This window comes from Neoarius graeffei, chromosome 7 (assembly GCF_027579695.1).
Source record: "Neoarius graeffei isolate fNeoGra1 chromosome 7, fNeoGra1.pri, whole genome shotgun sequence".
In the NCBI taxonomy this organism is placed as follows: domain Eukaryota; kingdom Metazoa; phylum Chordata; class Actinopteri; order Siluriformes; family Ariidae; genus Neoarius; species Neoarius graeffei.
The window spans coordinates 79,156,342-79,173,220 of record NC_083575.1 but is presented as its reverse complement, the minus strand read 5'-3'; the positions used below and the strand labels follow the sequence as shown (position 1 = coordinate 79,173,220).

The following is a 16,879-nucleotide window of genomic DNA, read 5'->3' as shown; positions in this document are numbered from 1 at the left end:
TTCCGTGTCATAACTTGTAGGAAGGCGGCACGGTGGTGTAGTGGTTAGCGCTGTCGCCTCACAGCAAGAAGGTCCGGGTTCGAGCCCCGTGGCCGGCGATGGCCTTTCTGTGTGGAGTTTGCATGTTCGCCCCGTGTCCGCGTGGGTTTCCTCCGGGTGCTCCGGTTTCCCCCACAGTCCAAAGACATGCAGGTTAGGTTAACTGGTGACTCTAAATTGACCGTAGGTGTGAATGTGAGTGTGAATGGTTGTCTGTGTCTATGTGTCAGCCCTGTGATGACCTGGCGACTTGTCCAGGGTGTACCCCGCCTTTCGCCCGTAGTCAGCTGGGATAGGCTCCAGCTTGCCTGAGACCCTGTAGAACAGGATAAAGCGGCTAGAGATAATGAGATGAGATAACTTGTAGGAAAAGAAGACCGAGAAGCCTGTGTATTGTGGCATGTAGTGACTCTGGGTTTGCTCAGGGTTCTCCGTTTTACTCCAACTGTCTAAAAGCATGGCTGTGCTAAACTGCTGCTAGGTGCATGTGGGTGCGTGTCGTATTTGTTCTGGATCCATCAGGACACTGACAAGGATTAAGTGCTTACTGAAAATAAATGAATGAATTAATTAATCTGTTGATGAGGCCAGGTTATTCATTTATGGATAACTGATTCAGCTGGATTGGTGTGTTAAGCATTTGACACAACCCCAATCTTCCGGATATTGCTGATCTGTAAACTCAAACTTCAACATAAGCAAGATCAGAGTTCTCCGGAAAGGACGTCTGTCCTTGCCGTAGCTGCTCTATTCCTTTGTGGACACCCCTTTAAAATTGATCCAGTAATGATTAGAAGGGCATTTGCAGCAGGCATGTTGTGAAAATCCCAAGAGTTTCCCCGATAGAAAGGTACTATTTATTCACAACCAAACTGTATACACCCACCGGCCACTTTAATAGGAACTCGTTCTTGATTCTAAGATAGCTGTTCTTGGCTGCAGGACTGGAACCCAATGTGGTCTTCTGTTGCATGCTGAGATGCTTTTCTGCTCACCATGGTTGTAAAGAGTTGCTATGAGTTACTATATCCTTCCTGGCAGCTCGAACCAATCTGGCCATTTTCCTCTGAGCTCTCTTATCAACACGGCGTTTGTTTCCACCCACAGAACTGTCGCTCGCTCACTTACTTGATGGTTTTTGGTTTTCGCACCATTCTGTCTGTGTAAACTCTACAGACTGTTGTGTGTGAAAACCCCAGGAGATCAGCAGTTTCTAAAATACTCAAACCAGTCCATCTGGCTCAAACCAACACCCATGCCACAGTGAAAGAAAGTCACACTTTGAGATCACAATTTTTCCCGTTCGGATGTTTGAAGAAGTGAACGCTAACTGACGCTCTTGAGTTGTATCTGCATGATTTGGTGCATTGTGCTGCTGTCAAGCGATCGGCCGATTACAGAACTGCATCAAACAGCAGGTGGACGTGCGGGTGTTCCTAATAAAGTGACTGGTGGGTGTATTTGGAAAGTCTTTTGAAGATAAGCATAAAGAACAACTCTACAGTATGTAGTCATGACAACTTGGAGATAGTATACTCCTGTATTGCTCTTCCCCTGGGGCTGACAGCCTTTTTTTCCAACACTTTCTTTTCCCTAACCTTATATTATCCTTATATTAGCACACCTTTCGAATATAAGGAAGGAAACACTTTAGGACGTGCTGTTATAGTAGATCAAGAATGCCGTACAAATCCCTGTGCAGTGCACTCGATACAAATGATTATGTAAAATAAACCTGTCATTTGCAGCAAAAATATATATTTGTATCGGAAACACCGCTAGAGCTGCTGTTATCCAAAAACAGTCCATGCTGAAGTGTGTGATACATTTTAACAGTTTATACTATGATTTATTGATGTGGAATGTTCACGAGGCAAGTTTGGGCCTGTTATCACTCAAGTTATAGCAACAATAAACAGTCATTCCTGAACCAGAATCTCTTTTTCTCTCTCACACATGCTCAAAAAATGCAGCTGGTCTTTTTACAGAGAAACCAAAAAGCATCAAGTATTCAATCATCAAGACTTTTACATACCAGGAAACCTTACCACGCACCACGACTCCTTCCATAAAAGATAAATAAACATAAAAAATACCCCCAAACTCCACCACTTTGTCAAATGACACTTTAAAAAAAAATGCATTTATTATTAGCCTTAGATTATGTGCAGCGTTTGCTGTTATGATAGAAACAATAACATATTACAATAACAAGAGCATTAATATTAATATTAACCCATCGTTTATGTTACAGCTGGAACTACTATCCAAGTCATGTAGTTAATAAATAATGCACGTGTTCTGACCAATCAGCTTTGAGAATCCAACTGCACCGTGGGACAAAAATATTTAGTATACATACGGAGGTGATTATAGAAAATCGCAGGTGCTGATTGGTCGAGAAATTCGGACTATTTCTCGATAATCACCTCGAGTGGCTCGGCAAAATGGCGGCCGATGGCTTTGTCACCGTAAGTGAGGAAGAATTAGAAATGATGAAAGAAAATGTTGTTCCTAAAAGCACTAAAGATGCTACGAAGTTTGGTATAAAACTATTCAAACATAAGGTGGAACTGTGATTTATTTTATCGATTTCAAAACAAAGTATTTTATCCGAGTTGGCGTAGATAAGTGACACTGCGCTGTGCCGTTATTACATTTGCATGGTGCTAATGAAGTTTGAAACAAATATTTTTTTTAATATGATAGTTTTATTTTTTGAAAATCAGCTGTGTATGTATACTAAAACAATTATCCGCCTCAGGCTCAGTGAATATCGTGGAATAATAACCTCAATTTTGTCTTGGTTATTACAACCCCGATTCCAAAAAAGTTGGGACAAAGTACAAATTGTAAATCAAAACAGAATGCAATGATATGGAAGTTTCAAAATTCCATATTTTATTCAGAATAGAACATAGATGACATATCAAATGTTTAAACTGAGAAAATGTATCATTTAAAGAGAAAAATTAGGTGATCTTAAATTTCATGACAACAACACATCTCAAAAAAGTTGGGACAAGGCCATGTTTACCACTGTGAGACATCCCCTTTTCTCTTTACAACAGTCTGTAAACGTCTGGGGACTGAGGAGACAAGTTGCTCAAGTTTAGGGATAGGAATGTTAACCCATTCTTGTCTAATGTAGGATTCTAGTTGCTCAACTGTCTTAGGTCTTTTTTGTCGTATCTTCCGTTTTATGATGCACCAAATGTTTTCTATGGGTGAAAGATCTGGACTGCAGGCTGGCCAGTTCAGTACCCGGACCCTTCTTCTACGCAGCCATGATGCTGTAATTGATGCAGTATGTGGTTTGGCATTGTCATGTTGGAAAATGCAAGGTCTTCCCTGAAAGAGACGTCGTCTGGATGGGAGCATATGTTGCTCTAGAACCTGGATATACCTTTCAGCATTGATGGTGTCTTTCCAGATGTGTAAGCTGCCCATGCCACACGCACTAATGCAACCCCATACCATCAGAGATGCAGGCTTCTGAACTGATCGCTGATAACAACTTGGGTCGTCCTTCTCCTCTTTAGTCCGAATGACACGGTGTCCCTGATTTCCATAAAGAACTTCAAATTTTGATTCGTCTGACCACAGAACAGGTTTTCCACTTTGCCACAGTCCATTTTAAATGAGCCTTGGCCCAGAGAAGACGTCTGCGCTTCTGGATCATGTTTAGATACGGCTTCTTCTTTGAACTATAGAGTTTTAGCTGGCAACGGCGGATGGCACGGTGAATTGTGTTCACAGATAATGTTCTCTGGAAATATTCCTGAGCTCATTTTGTGATTTCCAATACAGAAGCATGCCTGTATGTGATGCAGTGCCGTCTAAGGGCCCGAAGATCACGGGCACCCAGTATGGTTTTCCGGCCTTGACCCTTACGCACAGAGCAGATTCTCTGAATCTTTTGATAATATTATGCACTGTAGATGATGATATGTTCAAACTCTTTGCAATTTTACACTGTCGAACTCCTTTCTGATATTGCTCCACTATTTGTTGGCGCAGAATTAGGGGGATTGGTGATCCTCTTCCCATCTTTACTTCTGAGAGCCGCTGCCACTCCAAGATGCTCTTTTTATACCCAGTCATGTTAATGACCTATTGCCAATTGACCTAATGAGTTGCAATTTGGTCCTCCAGCTGTTCCTTTTTTGTACCTTTAACTTTTCCAGCCTCTTATTGCCCCTGTCCCGGCTTTTTTGAGATGTGTTGCTGTCATGAAATTTCAAATGAGCCAATATTTGGCATGAAATTTCAAAATGTCTCACTTTCGACATTTGATATGTTGTCTATGTTCTATTGTGAATACAATATCAGTTTTTGATATTTGTAAATTATTGCATTCCATTTTTATTTACAATTTGTACTTTGTCCCAACTTTTTTGGAATCTGGGTTGTATTTAAATAATATTGGCTGGCGTTGAGTAGTATATCAGATACACTCCATTCAGCTAGCATGATATTGAATGAGTCGAAGATGAGTAGCTGAATGGAATATATCTGATATACCATGAAAAGAAGTCAGCCAATTTTATTATTATACATACACACACATTCCTTTCGGGTGTTCAACGCGTCTCTTTCAAAATTCTCTCAAAATCTTCTGTATTTAACGAAGCAAACCTGGCGGCCATGTTTGTTTACAAACTGTCCCAATCGCTCGCTAGTGCATTAGTTTTACGTCTCTGACGTGTGACGTCTTGTTCTCTTGACAACTATGCAAGATCGTAAACCATATTCAACTCTCGTTCTCCATTGGGCAGAGTGACGTAATACATGTAGGATAAGCGATACGCTAACAATATTGCATGCTATCAAACCAAATGAATGGAACCCGCTAGAAGGGAATAGAACACGTTTTTATTCCATCGAAAAAGTGTCCTGTGTGTATAATAATCACTGATATTCACTTTGCCATCAGCGAATAATTGTTAATTAAATCAACATATTCCGACCAATCAGAATCAAGAATTAAACAGCATGGTTCGGAATCATTACTTCTGAACTAACACACGATATCGTGTCTTCTCGCGTTTGTTGCACAACATATGAAAGAGGAGACTCTGATTCTGTATACGGTTTATTTATGATGCATGCAGCCATTTTCTTTTTTAAATATTAATGTTTCAATTTTCCCAAGTGCCTCATTTGCTCCTAACTGTTTGCTGCGATGACGCTACCAGCCGGCTGCTTTGGTAAACAAAGAATTAGTCCTAATCTTATTTCAAGGCACACTTACAAGCAGAAGCCAGCCAGCACAGTGGTAAACTGATGAATAAAAGAAGCCCACACTGCAATCACTGTTGTCTAGGCAGCTCATTCAGACCACTCGAACTCCCTCTTCGAGTAGGGATTGTTTATTTGCTTGGCTAAACGCAAATACGTCTACTAACAACGCTGTCCTTTGCGAGGCTCCAGGCAGAGGCTGATGATGACACGACTGTTATCAGAAATCTAACAGATACACAGAAACTCTGAAATGTGTCTACATGGAAATTAAGGTTAAAATGAGCTAGCATGACTTTCTGAAGTGGAAACAACTTAAACACGTCATTCATTCATTCATTCATTCATTCATTCATTCATTCATTCATTCATCTTCAGTCAGTCTTTTATCCTGGTCAGAAAGTTTTGCCATCTGGAATCTCGCCCAGGAACGCTATGTGGGAGGTCAGAATACACTCCAGTAGCTCACAGGGCACCATGGACACACATTCACAGGCTACTTTAGATAATTATGTACCCATCAGCATGTTTTTCAGAGGTGAGAGGAAACCGGAGAACTCAGACGAATCCCACTTAGACAAGGGAAGAACATTTGAAATGGAACACAGACAGTAACTCCAGTTCAGGATCAAACCCGGGGACTCTGGCGCTGTGAGGTGGCAATGATGCCCACTACACAGCCTGACTTTCGCACACATCCTGATACAACACAACACAGACCTTCCTCACTGTGATTCTGAAGATAACATATAGGACTCTTATTTGAAACCCAGGGAGTCCATGTAACACATTGACTGTGTGTGTATGCACACACGCGTTTTTATATACTACTGAGGACCAAATTTCACCACAAGGAGAGTAAAATCTGACAATTTTTACCTTATGGGGACATTTGCATGGTCCCCACAAGGAAATTGTTATTCTTGCTGTTTTACAACAAACAAACAAAGTCAAAAATTTTTCTTTTCTTTACTGATGTTAAGGTGAGGGTTAGATTTAGATGCAGGCACAGCTTTAATTAACTGCATTAAAGTAATTATGTCAATGGAAGGTCCTCACAATGTGTGTGTGTGTGTGTGTGTGTGTGTGTGTGTGTGTGTGTGTGTGTGTGTGTGTGCACAAATGTTTTTATGTACTACTAAGAACCAAATTTCCCCAAAAGGAGAGGAAAATCTGACTATTTTGACCTTGTGGGGACATCTGCACGGTCCCCACAAGGAAATTGTTGTTCTTGTTGTTTTTAACAAACAAACAAAAAGAGTCCAAAAGTTTCCTTTTCTTTACTGAGGTTAAGGTGAGGGTTAGATTTAGGTGCAGGCATAGCATTAATTAACTGCATTAATACTTATGTCAGTGAAAGGTCCTCACAATGTGTGTGCGCGCGCATGCACTTTTATATACTACTGAGGACCAAATTTCCCCACAAGGAGACTAAAATCTGACTATTTTGACCTTGTGGGGACATTTGCATGGTCCCCACAAGGAAATTTTTGTTGTTTTTTAACAAAGAAACAAAACAAACAAACAAACAAAATAAGCCAAAAAGTTTCCTTTTCTTTACTGAGGTTCATCATCAGTGGATCGATTCAGTTGCACGGATTTCCATAACTCGATCCCTCTATCCGTTCCTGTCATTCATCATCCCAGGCAAGTCTGTTTTTATATACTACTGAGGACCAAATTTCCCCACAAGTAGAGTAAAATCTGACTATTTTGACCTTGTGGGGACATTTGCATGGTCCCCACAAGGAAATTGTTAAAAACAACAAGCAAACAAAAAGAGCCAAAACGTTTCCTTTACTGAGGTTAAGGTGAGGGTAAGAGTTAGGTGCAGGCATAGCATTAATTAACTGCATTAATAGTTGTCAATGGAAGGTCCTCACAATGTGTGCGCGCACGCGGGCGCACACACATGCACATGTTTTTATATACTACTGAGGACCAAATTTCCACACAAGGAGACTAAAATCTGACAATTTATATCTTGTGGGGACATTTGCATGGTCCCCACAAGGAAATTGTTGGTGTTCTTGTTGTTTTAACAAACAAACAAACAAACAAACAAACAAACAAACAAACAAAAAGAGCCAACGGTGCAGGCATAGCATTAATTAATTGCATTAATAATTATATCAATGGAAGGTCCTCACAATGGCTGTGTGTGTGTGGTCATGTTTCTTGATGAGAAAAATCTGGCAGGTGCTGAAATCTCAGATTTCACCACATTTATTAGTGTGTGTGTTGTTTCAGTGACAAAGATGAGAGCAGGACTGACTGTATAGCTCCGCTAACTTCCCCATATGTGAATCTCTCCTGCTCCAAAACAACATGAAATCCAGAACCAACCCTTTGACAGCTTTCAAAAGCAGGCTTTTGCTTTTACAAAGCACTCGATCCATTCGGTGGTCATCTCATGTCGGAGACGGGTCAAGTACAGAGCTGAATTAAATTGTTCATAAAATCAGTGAGCACTTACGTCTGGTATGAAGCCAATCTCGTTGAGGTGGTTGCTGAGCTCGGGGTCGTGGAAGGCTATCATCTGAGAGAAAACAGTCAGGTACTCTGAAGGAAGGGGAGACATGAGAATGAGTTTGGCGCTGAGCGAGTGCACTGATGCGCCCATCTTTGCTGTATGATCCATAAAATCACCGAAAAATTAAAAACAGAAGATGAGCTTAGGAGTGATGGATACTGCAGATGCTCTTGTGTGTTAACACGGTCGTTTTAATTAAAATTCAAGGCGAAAATATGTTGTGCACTGACCCTTGCAGTCTCCAGACCTGGGGTTTCTCAATTTGTGCAGAAGAATGACCCGTATGCAAAACTGTACACAATAGCCACTGATAAATCCTACTCAATCTCAATTGCTTCGTTTGTGCACAGACACTCTCATTTGCATAATGAAACGCCCACAAACTGCCATATATGGGACACAACATCCCTGTAAAAAGCCTGCTTGAGGTGCTGCTCGACACCGACAATACAGAGCTGATCAAAAGGTCTAAAAAGTGAACAATGAAGTACAGATACTGTTTCACAAAGTAGACTAAAATAAAAATGAGCTATTTGGTTCTTTGATGATTGATTTGTCAAAGAAGTAAATACGCTGTTTTTTTAAGATGTCATCCCTACATGTGTGTTTTATTACTGGATTCTGAAAACCTCCAATGGCCTGAAAATTGCTTATCATTTTTGTGAAATATCAGGAATTATTATACACACACAGGAGACTTTTTCGATGGAATATATGTATACATACACACACACACACGTCATGAATCCTGTGTAGAATTTAGAATATTTTCTAAATATTATCATAGAATTTTCTATATTTCTGCATAAAGATGACCTAAAACATCATCAGATTTTCACACAAGTCCTAAAAGTAGATAAAGAGAACCCAGTTAAACACATGAGACAAAATTATTATACTTGGCCATTTATTTATTGAGGAAAATGATCCAATATTACATATCTGTGAGTGGCAAAAGTATGTGAACCTCTAGGATTAGCAGTTCATTTGAAGGTGAAATTAGAGTCAGGTGTTTTCAATCAGTGGGATGACAATCAGGTGTGAGTGGGCACCCTGTTTTATTTCAAGAACAGGGATCTATCAGAGTCTGATCTTCACAACACATGAACCTCAGAAAAAGTATTGATGATGCTCATCAGGGTGGAAAAGGTTACAAAACCATCTCTAAAGAGTTTGGACTCCACCAATCCACAGTCAGACAGATTGTGTACAAATGGAGGAAATTCAAGACTCTTGTTACCCTCCCCAGGAGTGGTCGACCAACAAAGATCACTCCAAGAGCAAGGCGTGTAATAGTCAGAAAGGTCACAAAGGACCCCATGGTAACTTCTAAGCAACTGAAGGCCTCTCACACATTGGCTAATGTTCATGAGTCCACCATGAGAAAGCAAGGAGAAAGCCACTGCTCACCAAAAAGAACATTGCTGTTCGTCTGCAGTTTGCTAAAGATCACGTGGACAAGCCAGAAGGCTGTTGGAAAATGTTTTGTGGACGGATGAGACCAAAATAGAACTTTTTGGTTTAAATGAGAAGCATTGTGTTTGGAGAAAGGAAAAACACTGCATTCCAACAGAAGAACCTTATCCCATCTGTGAAACATGGTGGTGGTAGTATCACGGTTTGGGCCTGTTTTGCTGCATTTGGGCCAGGACGGCTTGCCATCATTGATGGAACAATGAATTCTGAATTATACCAGCGAATTCTAAAGGAAAATGTCAGGACGTCTGTCCATGAACTGAATCTCAAGAGAAGGTGGGTCATGCAGCAAGACAACGACCCTAAGCACACAAGTCGTTCTACCAAAGAATGGTTAAAGAAGAATAAAGTTAATGTTTTGGAATGGCCAAGTCAAAGTCCTGACCTTAATCCAATGGAAATGTTGTGGAAGGACCTGAAGCGAGCAGTTCATGTGAGGAAACCTATTAACATCCCAGAGTTGAAGCTGTTCTGTATGGAGGAATGGGCTAAAATTCCTCCAAGCCGGTGTGCAGGACTGATCAACAGTTAGCCGAAACATTTAGTTGCAGTTATTGCTGCACAAGGGGGTCACACCAGATACTGAAAGCAAAGGTTTACATACTTTTGCCACTCACAGATATGTAATATTGGATAATTTTCCTCAATAAATAAATGAGCAAGTATAATATTTTTCTCTCATTTGTTTAACTGGGTTCTCTTTATCTACTTTTAGGCCTTGTGTGAAAATCTGATGATGTTTTAGGTCAAATTTATGCAGAAATATAGAAAATTTGAAAGGGTTCACAAACTTTCAAGTACCACTGTGTGCGTGTGTATATTATATATGCGCTGCCTAAAAATGAACTCCGAATGAGTGTAAAATATGTTATTTTTTTTAAAAAAGCAAATGAAAAATAAGGGCTGGGTAAAAATCCATCTGTCTTATGTAAATAAAGATACAAATTTCGCTGTCTGGTGGTCAAGTGTTTGAGAGACGTTGCCTTGCACTTACAATCAGGTTCCCTGTGGTGGTACACATACGTCATTCGTATATACAAACATCACATGGTCGCAAAATCCATCAAAAATCATGTTGATGGATTACCATAATCTCTTAAATAAGGAGCTTCAGATTTTCTTTTCGATTACGCAACTGAACGGCAATACAAGGACGGAAAAGCGCAGCAATCGAATTTCGGCAATACGAAACCCAGCACAAACGTCTCTGAGACTTTGCTTAATAAAACTGTCAGTGTTTTCAAGCTCAGAGCAGGATTTGTGTCCAGACTCACCCTGTATGACGTGCGAGTTGTCCTTCAGAAAGAAGTTGTAGAGGTATTTGGGGATAAAGGCCGACATGCAGGCGTATGCAAGCGCTAAAAGAAACAAAGAGCAGGGGTTTCATTGAAACGATGGGAATTTACTGAAATTTAGGCTGTGTGTTGAATTAAAGAAAACATTCATGAGCTAAGTGTCCATGTGAGCTGGAGGCTTTCTTTAAGGAAAAAAAAAAAAAAAAGACTCTTACCCTCGTTGTTGAAGTTCAGGTACAGGAACGGGGCACATAGCGAGTCCAAACCTGGAGATGTTTAAAAGTCATGAACGTGGAACATCTTTAAATTTGTGCCAAATGCATTAAATACCAACCCTGAGTGTTTATAGCGAATATATCATTTTACTAAATTGTTGGTTTGCTGGTGTTCTGAGGTCACCAGCAAACCATCAACATTGCTATTGCAGTTAAAAGGTGATGATAAGCTCAAACAAACAAGGGATAATGATCAGGTTTCAGCTCATTTCGAATAATAATAATAATAATCAGGGTGTTTCAAAAAATTTGATATAATTTCACAATCTAATAACTTTGCCAATTCTTGTTCAATTGACCTCAAATTTTAACAGCATGTGTGGAAACAGGTCAAAATTATATCTCATCTCATTATCTCTAGCCGCTTTATCCTTCTACAGGGTCGCAGGCAAGCTGGAGCCTATCCCAGCTGACTACGGGCGAAAGGCGGGGTACACCCTGGACAAGTCGCCAGGTCATCACAGGGCTGACACATAGACACAGACAACCATTCACACTCACATTCACACCTACGGTCAGTTTAGAGTCACCAGTTAACCTAACCTGCATGTCTTTGGACTGTGGGGGAAACCGGAGCACCCGGAGGAAACCCACGCGGACACGGGGAGAACATGCAAACTCTACACAGAAAAGCCCTCGCCGGCCACGGGGCTCGAACCCGGACCTTCTTGCTGTGAGGCGACAGCGCTAACCACTACACCACCGTGCCGCCCCCATCAAAATTATATGTTGAATATTTTTTGTTTTTATCTTTTTAGGTATAGAAATGCCATTCACTGGAAAAGAAAAGGCGTTTTGTGTGTTAGAGGACGCTTGAACAAGACTGTGCAGTGTGCGTTTATGAGAGAATTCTCTAAAAATGCACCAACTGCAATGCAGATTTGGAAACGCCACAAAAAGTTCAAAGAGGAAGGCTGTGTGTGTCTGTGCAGGGCAAAAGGATCCGGACGACCACCAGCATCGGAAGAGACAATCAAGCGACCGGGTTCGCGAATATTGAAAATTTGTGAAATCGTTCATGGAATCCACACACCTTTGAATTTCTCATTCAAATTTTGAGGAATAAGTCTTATATTGCTCAACATTAAGCCTGTTCAGTTTCATTTGCCTCGACTATGTAGTTTCTGGGATATTTACGTCTCAAATCATATCAAATATTTTGAAAACACCCTGTATTAAAGGGGAACTGAAGTCATTTTTAAACTTGCTTCATTTCTTAGTGAACGTGTTATTCAGTTACATTTTCGGTTTTAGTAACCTTATATCGTGACTCGTACTGGCAACTAATTGCAGTTAAATATTCTACTTATCGGCCTATTCGGTTTTTGGGCATGTTAGATTTAGTTCGTTTGGTCCACGGCAGGCGTCGCTTATCCGCGTGATCTTCACGAGACTTCGAAACGTGAAGAAGTGTCAGCCAGGTGTCAGTGCCGCCATTTTGAAAACTGTTTTCCAAACGAAATATTGCACAAAGATGAGTTTAAATGACGATTACTGCCTACTTTTTTCAAACTTTCCTGACTGTTATCAAAACAAACAAAACTTCCGGCTTGATTCCATCAGCATTTGAAAGAGGGCGCACGCGTCTTTTGACAACGTTGGCAGATGTCGGTCACTTTGATTTCCGCTGTACGTCTTACTTCCGTCCTACGATGTCTCGTGCAGGTCTCAACAAATCTCGTTTACGGCCATTGCTTTGACATATGGACTGATATATTACAGAGCATATTTCAAACAGGGCGGCACGGTGGTGTAGTGGTTAGCGCTGTCGCCTCACAGCAAGAAGGTCCTGGGTTCGAGCCCCGGGGCCGGCGAGGGCCTTTCTGTGTGGAGTTTGCATGTTCTCCCCGTGTCCGCGTGGGTTTCCTCCGGGTGCTCCGGTTTCCCCCACAGTCCAAAGACATGCAGGTTAGGTTAACTGGTGACTCTAAATTGAGCGTAGGTGTGAATGTGGGTGTGAATGGTTGTCTTTGTCTATGTGTCAGCCCTGTGATGACCTGGCGACTTGTCCAGGGTGTACCCCGCCTTTCGCCTGTAGTCAGCTGGGATAGGCTCCAGCTTGCCTGCGACCCTGTAGAAGGATAAAGCGGCTACAGATAATGAGATGAGATGAGATGAGATATTTCAAACACTCATAACTTGCTATAGCAGTGACAAAATAGCGATCAAAAATGCATTCCGATATTTAATAAAATGAGAGAAATAGAATTTTGATGATAAAAAAATTTGCCTTCAGTTCTCCTTTAATAATAATAAGGAGGAGTAGTAGTTAAATTTATATAGTGCCTTTCTCAAACTCAAGGTCACTTTACATAGGTCAAGAAAACAAAAAGAAAAAACACACACACACAAAAAAAAAAAAGGTTGGTAAAGAGTGGTGAGTTTATGCAGTGGTGGTGGTGGAGGAGAAGTGTTCATGAAACAGAAAGGTTTTGAGATGTGATCTGAAGAAAGGAAGGGAAGAGCGGTCATGGAGGGGTTGAGGGAGGTTCTTCCAGAACTTGAGGGCCATGGCACTGAAGGACCTGCCACCCAGGGTCGAGAGTCTGGTGCGGAGGGCAGTAAAGCGATTATGGCTGGAGGATCTGAGAGAGCAGGATGGAGTGTAAGGGGTCAGAAGGTCACGGACGTAAGAAGCAGCGAGGTTATGGAGGGCTTTGAAGATGAGTAGTAGGATTTTATATTTAATTTGGGACAGAACAGGTAGCCAGTGAAGCTGAGAAAGGATGGGGGTGATCTGAGAAGATCGTTTGGTATGAGTGATGAGTCTCGATGCAGAGTTCTGAATGTATTGCAGAATTTGAAGGGATTTAGTCAGGAAGCCAACGAGAAAGGAGTTGCAATAATCTGGGCGGGACATAATGAAGGAACTCTATCTGATAGATCTGGGGAGAAAGAAAAAAAAATCAGCAGGAGTGTCTTTTCCAATGTACAGATAGTGGAGAGAACAAACACTGGACTCCAAGGTTCAGAAGGCAGTGCGGTTATGCGACAGTTTTTTTTTTTTTTTTGCTGAGTTACAGCAGATTCTTAGCTCAGCTTTTACGAGATGACGAGTGTGATGGTGCTGATGGTGGAAACAGTGTGAAAGTAGAAGGCTTGGAAGCTGATCTGTTTGAGCAGAGTGTACAGATGTGGAGATGAGAAAGCTGGGCAGAGTAAAGCACTAAAGCGCCACTGCATTGCACTCTTTACGTAAAGCGAGGACTTGATCGAAATATCAGAAACCATGAAAATAAACCAACATCGACGACAGATGTGTCAATCAAAAAGTTAATCTTTTGCACAACTGAAGATCACATATTAATTATAAATGTTATATTATACCTGCAAACTGTTCAAGGTGGATTTTTCTTCTTTCAGTGAACAAAAGTCCCAATGCACCCTTTATCCAGTGCTCCTTTATTCATTAATAAGAACCTCAACCTCCGATATACCACTCTGTAAAACAAGAGAGCCACCTACTGGTGTAAAAAGAGAACTACACCACCAGTTTCTCACCCTGCCAGTACACGAGGTCAGGATGGGACACGACCCAGGCCTTCAGAACTCTCCGGAACTTGATGTGACCCTGGGGCGAGGAGAGCAGCTCGTCATACTGATGACAGCGTGGGATGTCCACTTCAATCTAAAGGAAGGGAGGAAAAAAAAAAAAAAAAGGTTGACCTTGGAGAAACCATTCATGAAATCAAAATCAAATCAAATTCAAATTTATTTGTCATAAACACAATTATACAGACTACAACATGCAGTGAAACGCTTATCGCAATGCTCTGCAAGTCGTGAAAATAGTTTGGGAGGGGGGTTTTAAAAATAAAAATAAAAAAAGGGAGAAAAACAAATGTAATAAATAGAATATAAAATAAAAATAAACAATGTGATGCTAGAATGCTCTACATAATATATACAATATACAGAATAAACACACACACACATATATTCATATTCTATCCACATTCACTGGATATGAGCAATTGCACGCTCTGATTGGCTACTCTACTACTAGGCTATCAGCTCATATCCCATGAGTAGAGAAAAACAAAATGACGGCGCATGTTGCTGAACCAACTGAGGATGAAATAAAAAGTCTACTCAAAAACAAAACCCCAAAACATACAAAAAAGCAACAAAATATGGAATGAAAGTATTTGATGGTAAGAAGGTATCTTTTTTTTAAAAGAATTATTATTATTATTATTATAGCATTTTTTACAAATTGCTCCTGTCATTTTGCCGGTTTGTTTACATTCTTCATCTTTAATCATTAAAATTTGTTGATTTTTTTTTTTGGTTCAAAAGCTCAAACTTGTTTAAAAATTACAGAACTGAAATGTCCAAGAAAGAATTAAATAAACATCTAAAGCTATTCTATACCTTGGCACGACAGCAAGACGGCACTTTCTACAATAAAACACCACTAAAGTCAATTCGTGCAGCCAGTGATGGGTTTTTAAGAAGTCTGCCTAAGTGGAAATGATTTTGTCAGACATTTTGTATAAGGCTTTTATTTATCGAATTTGCAAAAAATTAAAAAATGCTCTGTTTCTCAAACTCCAGTGAATATGGATAGAATAAAACAGTTATTCCACTCAATCTTGTCATACATGGCTTATAACCAACTCGGTGCTACGCGCCTCATCAGCTATCAGCTCATGTACGACTCGATTTTGTGGAATAACTGTTAAATATCTCTGCAATATACGCTGCATAATATACATTATTCTATCCACATTCACTGGATATGAGCAAGCGCGTGCTCTGAGTGGCTACTAGGCTATCAGCTCATATACCGTGAGTAGAGAAAAACAAAATGGAGGAGTGTGTTACTGAATCAACCGAGGACGAAATAAAAACTCTACTCGAAAACAAACCCCCCCCCCCCCCCCCCCCAAAAAAAAAAAAAAAAAAGCAACAAAATATGGAATGAAAGTATTTGATGGTAAGAACGTATTTTTTTTTTTTTTTTTTCCAAGAATTATTATTATCATGCTTTTCACAAATTGCTCCTGTCATTTTGCCGGTTTGTTTACATTCCAAGCGGAAATGATTTTGTTGGACGTTTTGTATAAAAATTTTTATTTATTGAAATTGCAAAAAATAAAAATGCTCTGTTTGTCAAAATCCAGTAAATGTGGATCGAATAAAAAAGTTATTCCACTCAATCTCGTCATACATAGCTTATAGCCAACTCGGCGCTACGCACCCCATAGGCTATCAGCTCATGTACGACTCGATTTCATGGAATAACTGTTAAATACATAGAATACACACACACACACACATATACATACATACACATACACACACATACATATACATATATATATATATATATATATATATATATACACACACACACACACACACACACACTACCGTTCAAAAGTTTGGGGTCACCCAGACAATTTTGTGTTTTCCATGAAAAGTCACACTTTTATTTACCACCATAAGTTGTAAAATGAATAGAAAATATAGTCAAGACATTTTTCTGGCCATTTTGAGCATTTAATCAACCCCACAAATGGGATGCTCCAGAAACTCAATCTGCTCAAAGGAAGGTCAGTTTTATAGCTTCTCTAAAGAGCTCAACTGTTTTCAGCTGTGCTAACATGATTGTACAAGGGTTTTCTAATCATCCATTAGCCTTCTGAGGCAATGAGCAAACACATTGTACCATTAGAACACTGGAGTGATAGTTGCTGGAAATGGGCCTCTATACACCTATGGAGATATTGCACCAAAAACCAGACATTTGCAGCTAGAATAGTCATTTACCACATTAGCAATGTATAGAGTGGATTTCTGATTAGCTTAAAGTGATCTTCATTGAAAAGAACAGTGCTTTTCTTTCAAAAATAAGGACATTTCAAAGTGACCCCAAACTTTTGAACGGTAGTGTATATATGTGTGTGTGTGTGTGTGTGTGTGTGTGTGTGTGTGTGTGTGTGTGTGTGTGTGTGAGCGACAGAGTGCACTAAATAGAAAAATTGAAATATATGTTGCACTGTAATGAAGTGAAG

At 40.2% G+C, this 16,879-nt stretch overlaps 1 protein-coding gene across 1 annotated transcript in view; it reads right to left on the bottom strand.

The window, feature by feature from the left end:
* Positions 1-16,879, bottom strand: part of tbck (TBC1 domain containing kinase) — a 297,287-nt gene that overhangs the window by 165,146 nt on the left and 115,262 nt on the right. The window contains exons 17-20 of the mRNA XM_060926464.1: positions 14,361-14,487; positions 10,800-10,850; positions 10,564-10,647; positions 7,757-7,842 (exon numbers count right to left, since the gene is read on the bottom strand). Of these exons, the coding sequence (XP_060782447.1) occupies positions 7,757-7,842; positions 10,564-10,647; positions 10,800-10,850; positions 14,361-14,487 (348 nt within the window). The remainder of the gene's footprint in view (positions 1-7,756; positions 7,843-10,563; positions 10,648-10,799; positions 10,851-14,360; positions 14,488-16,879) is intronic.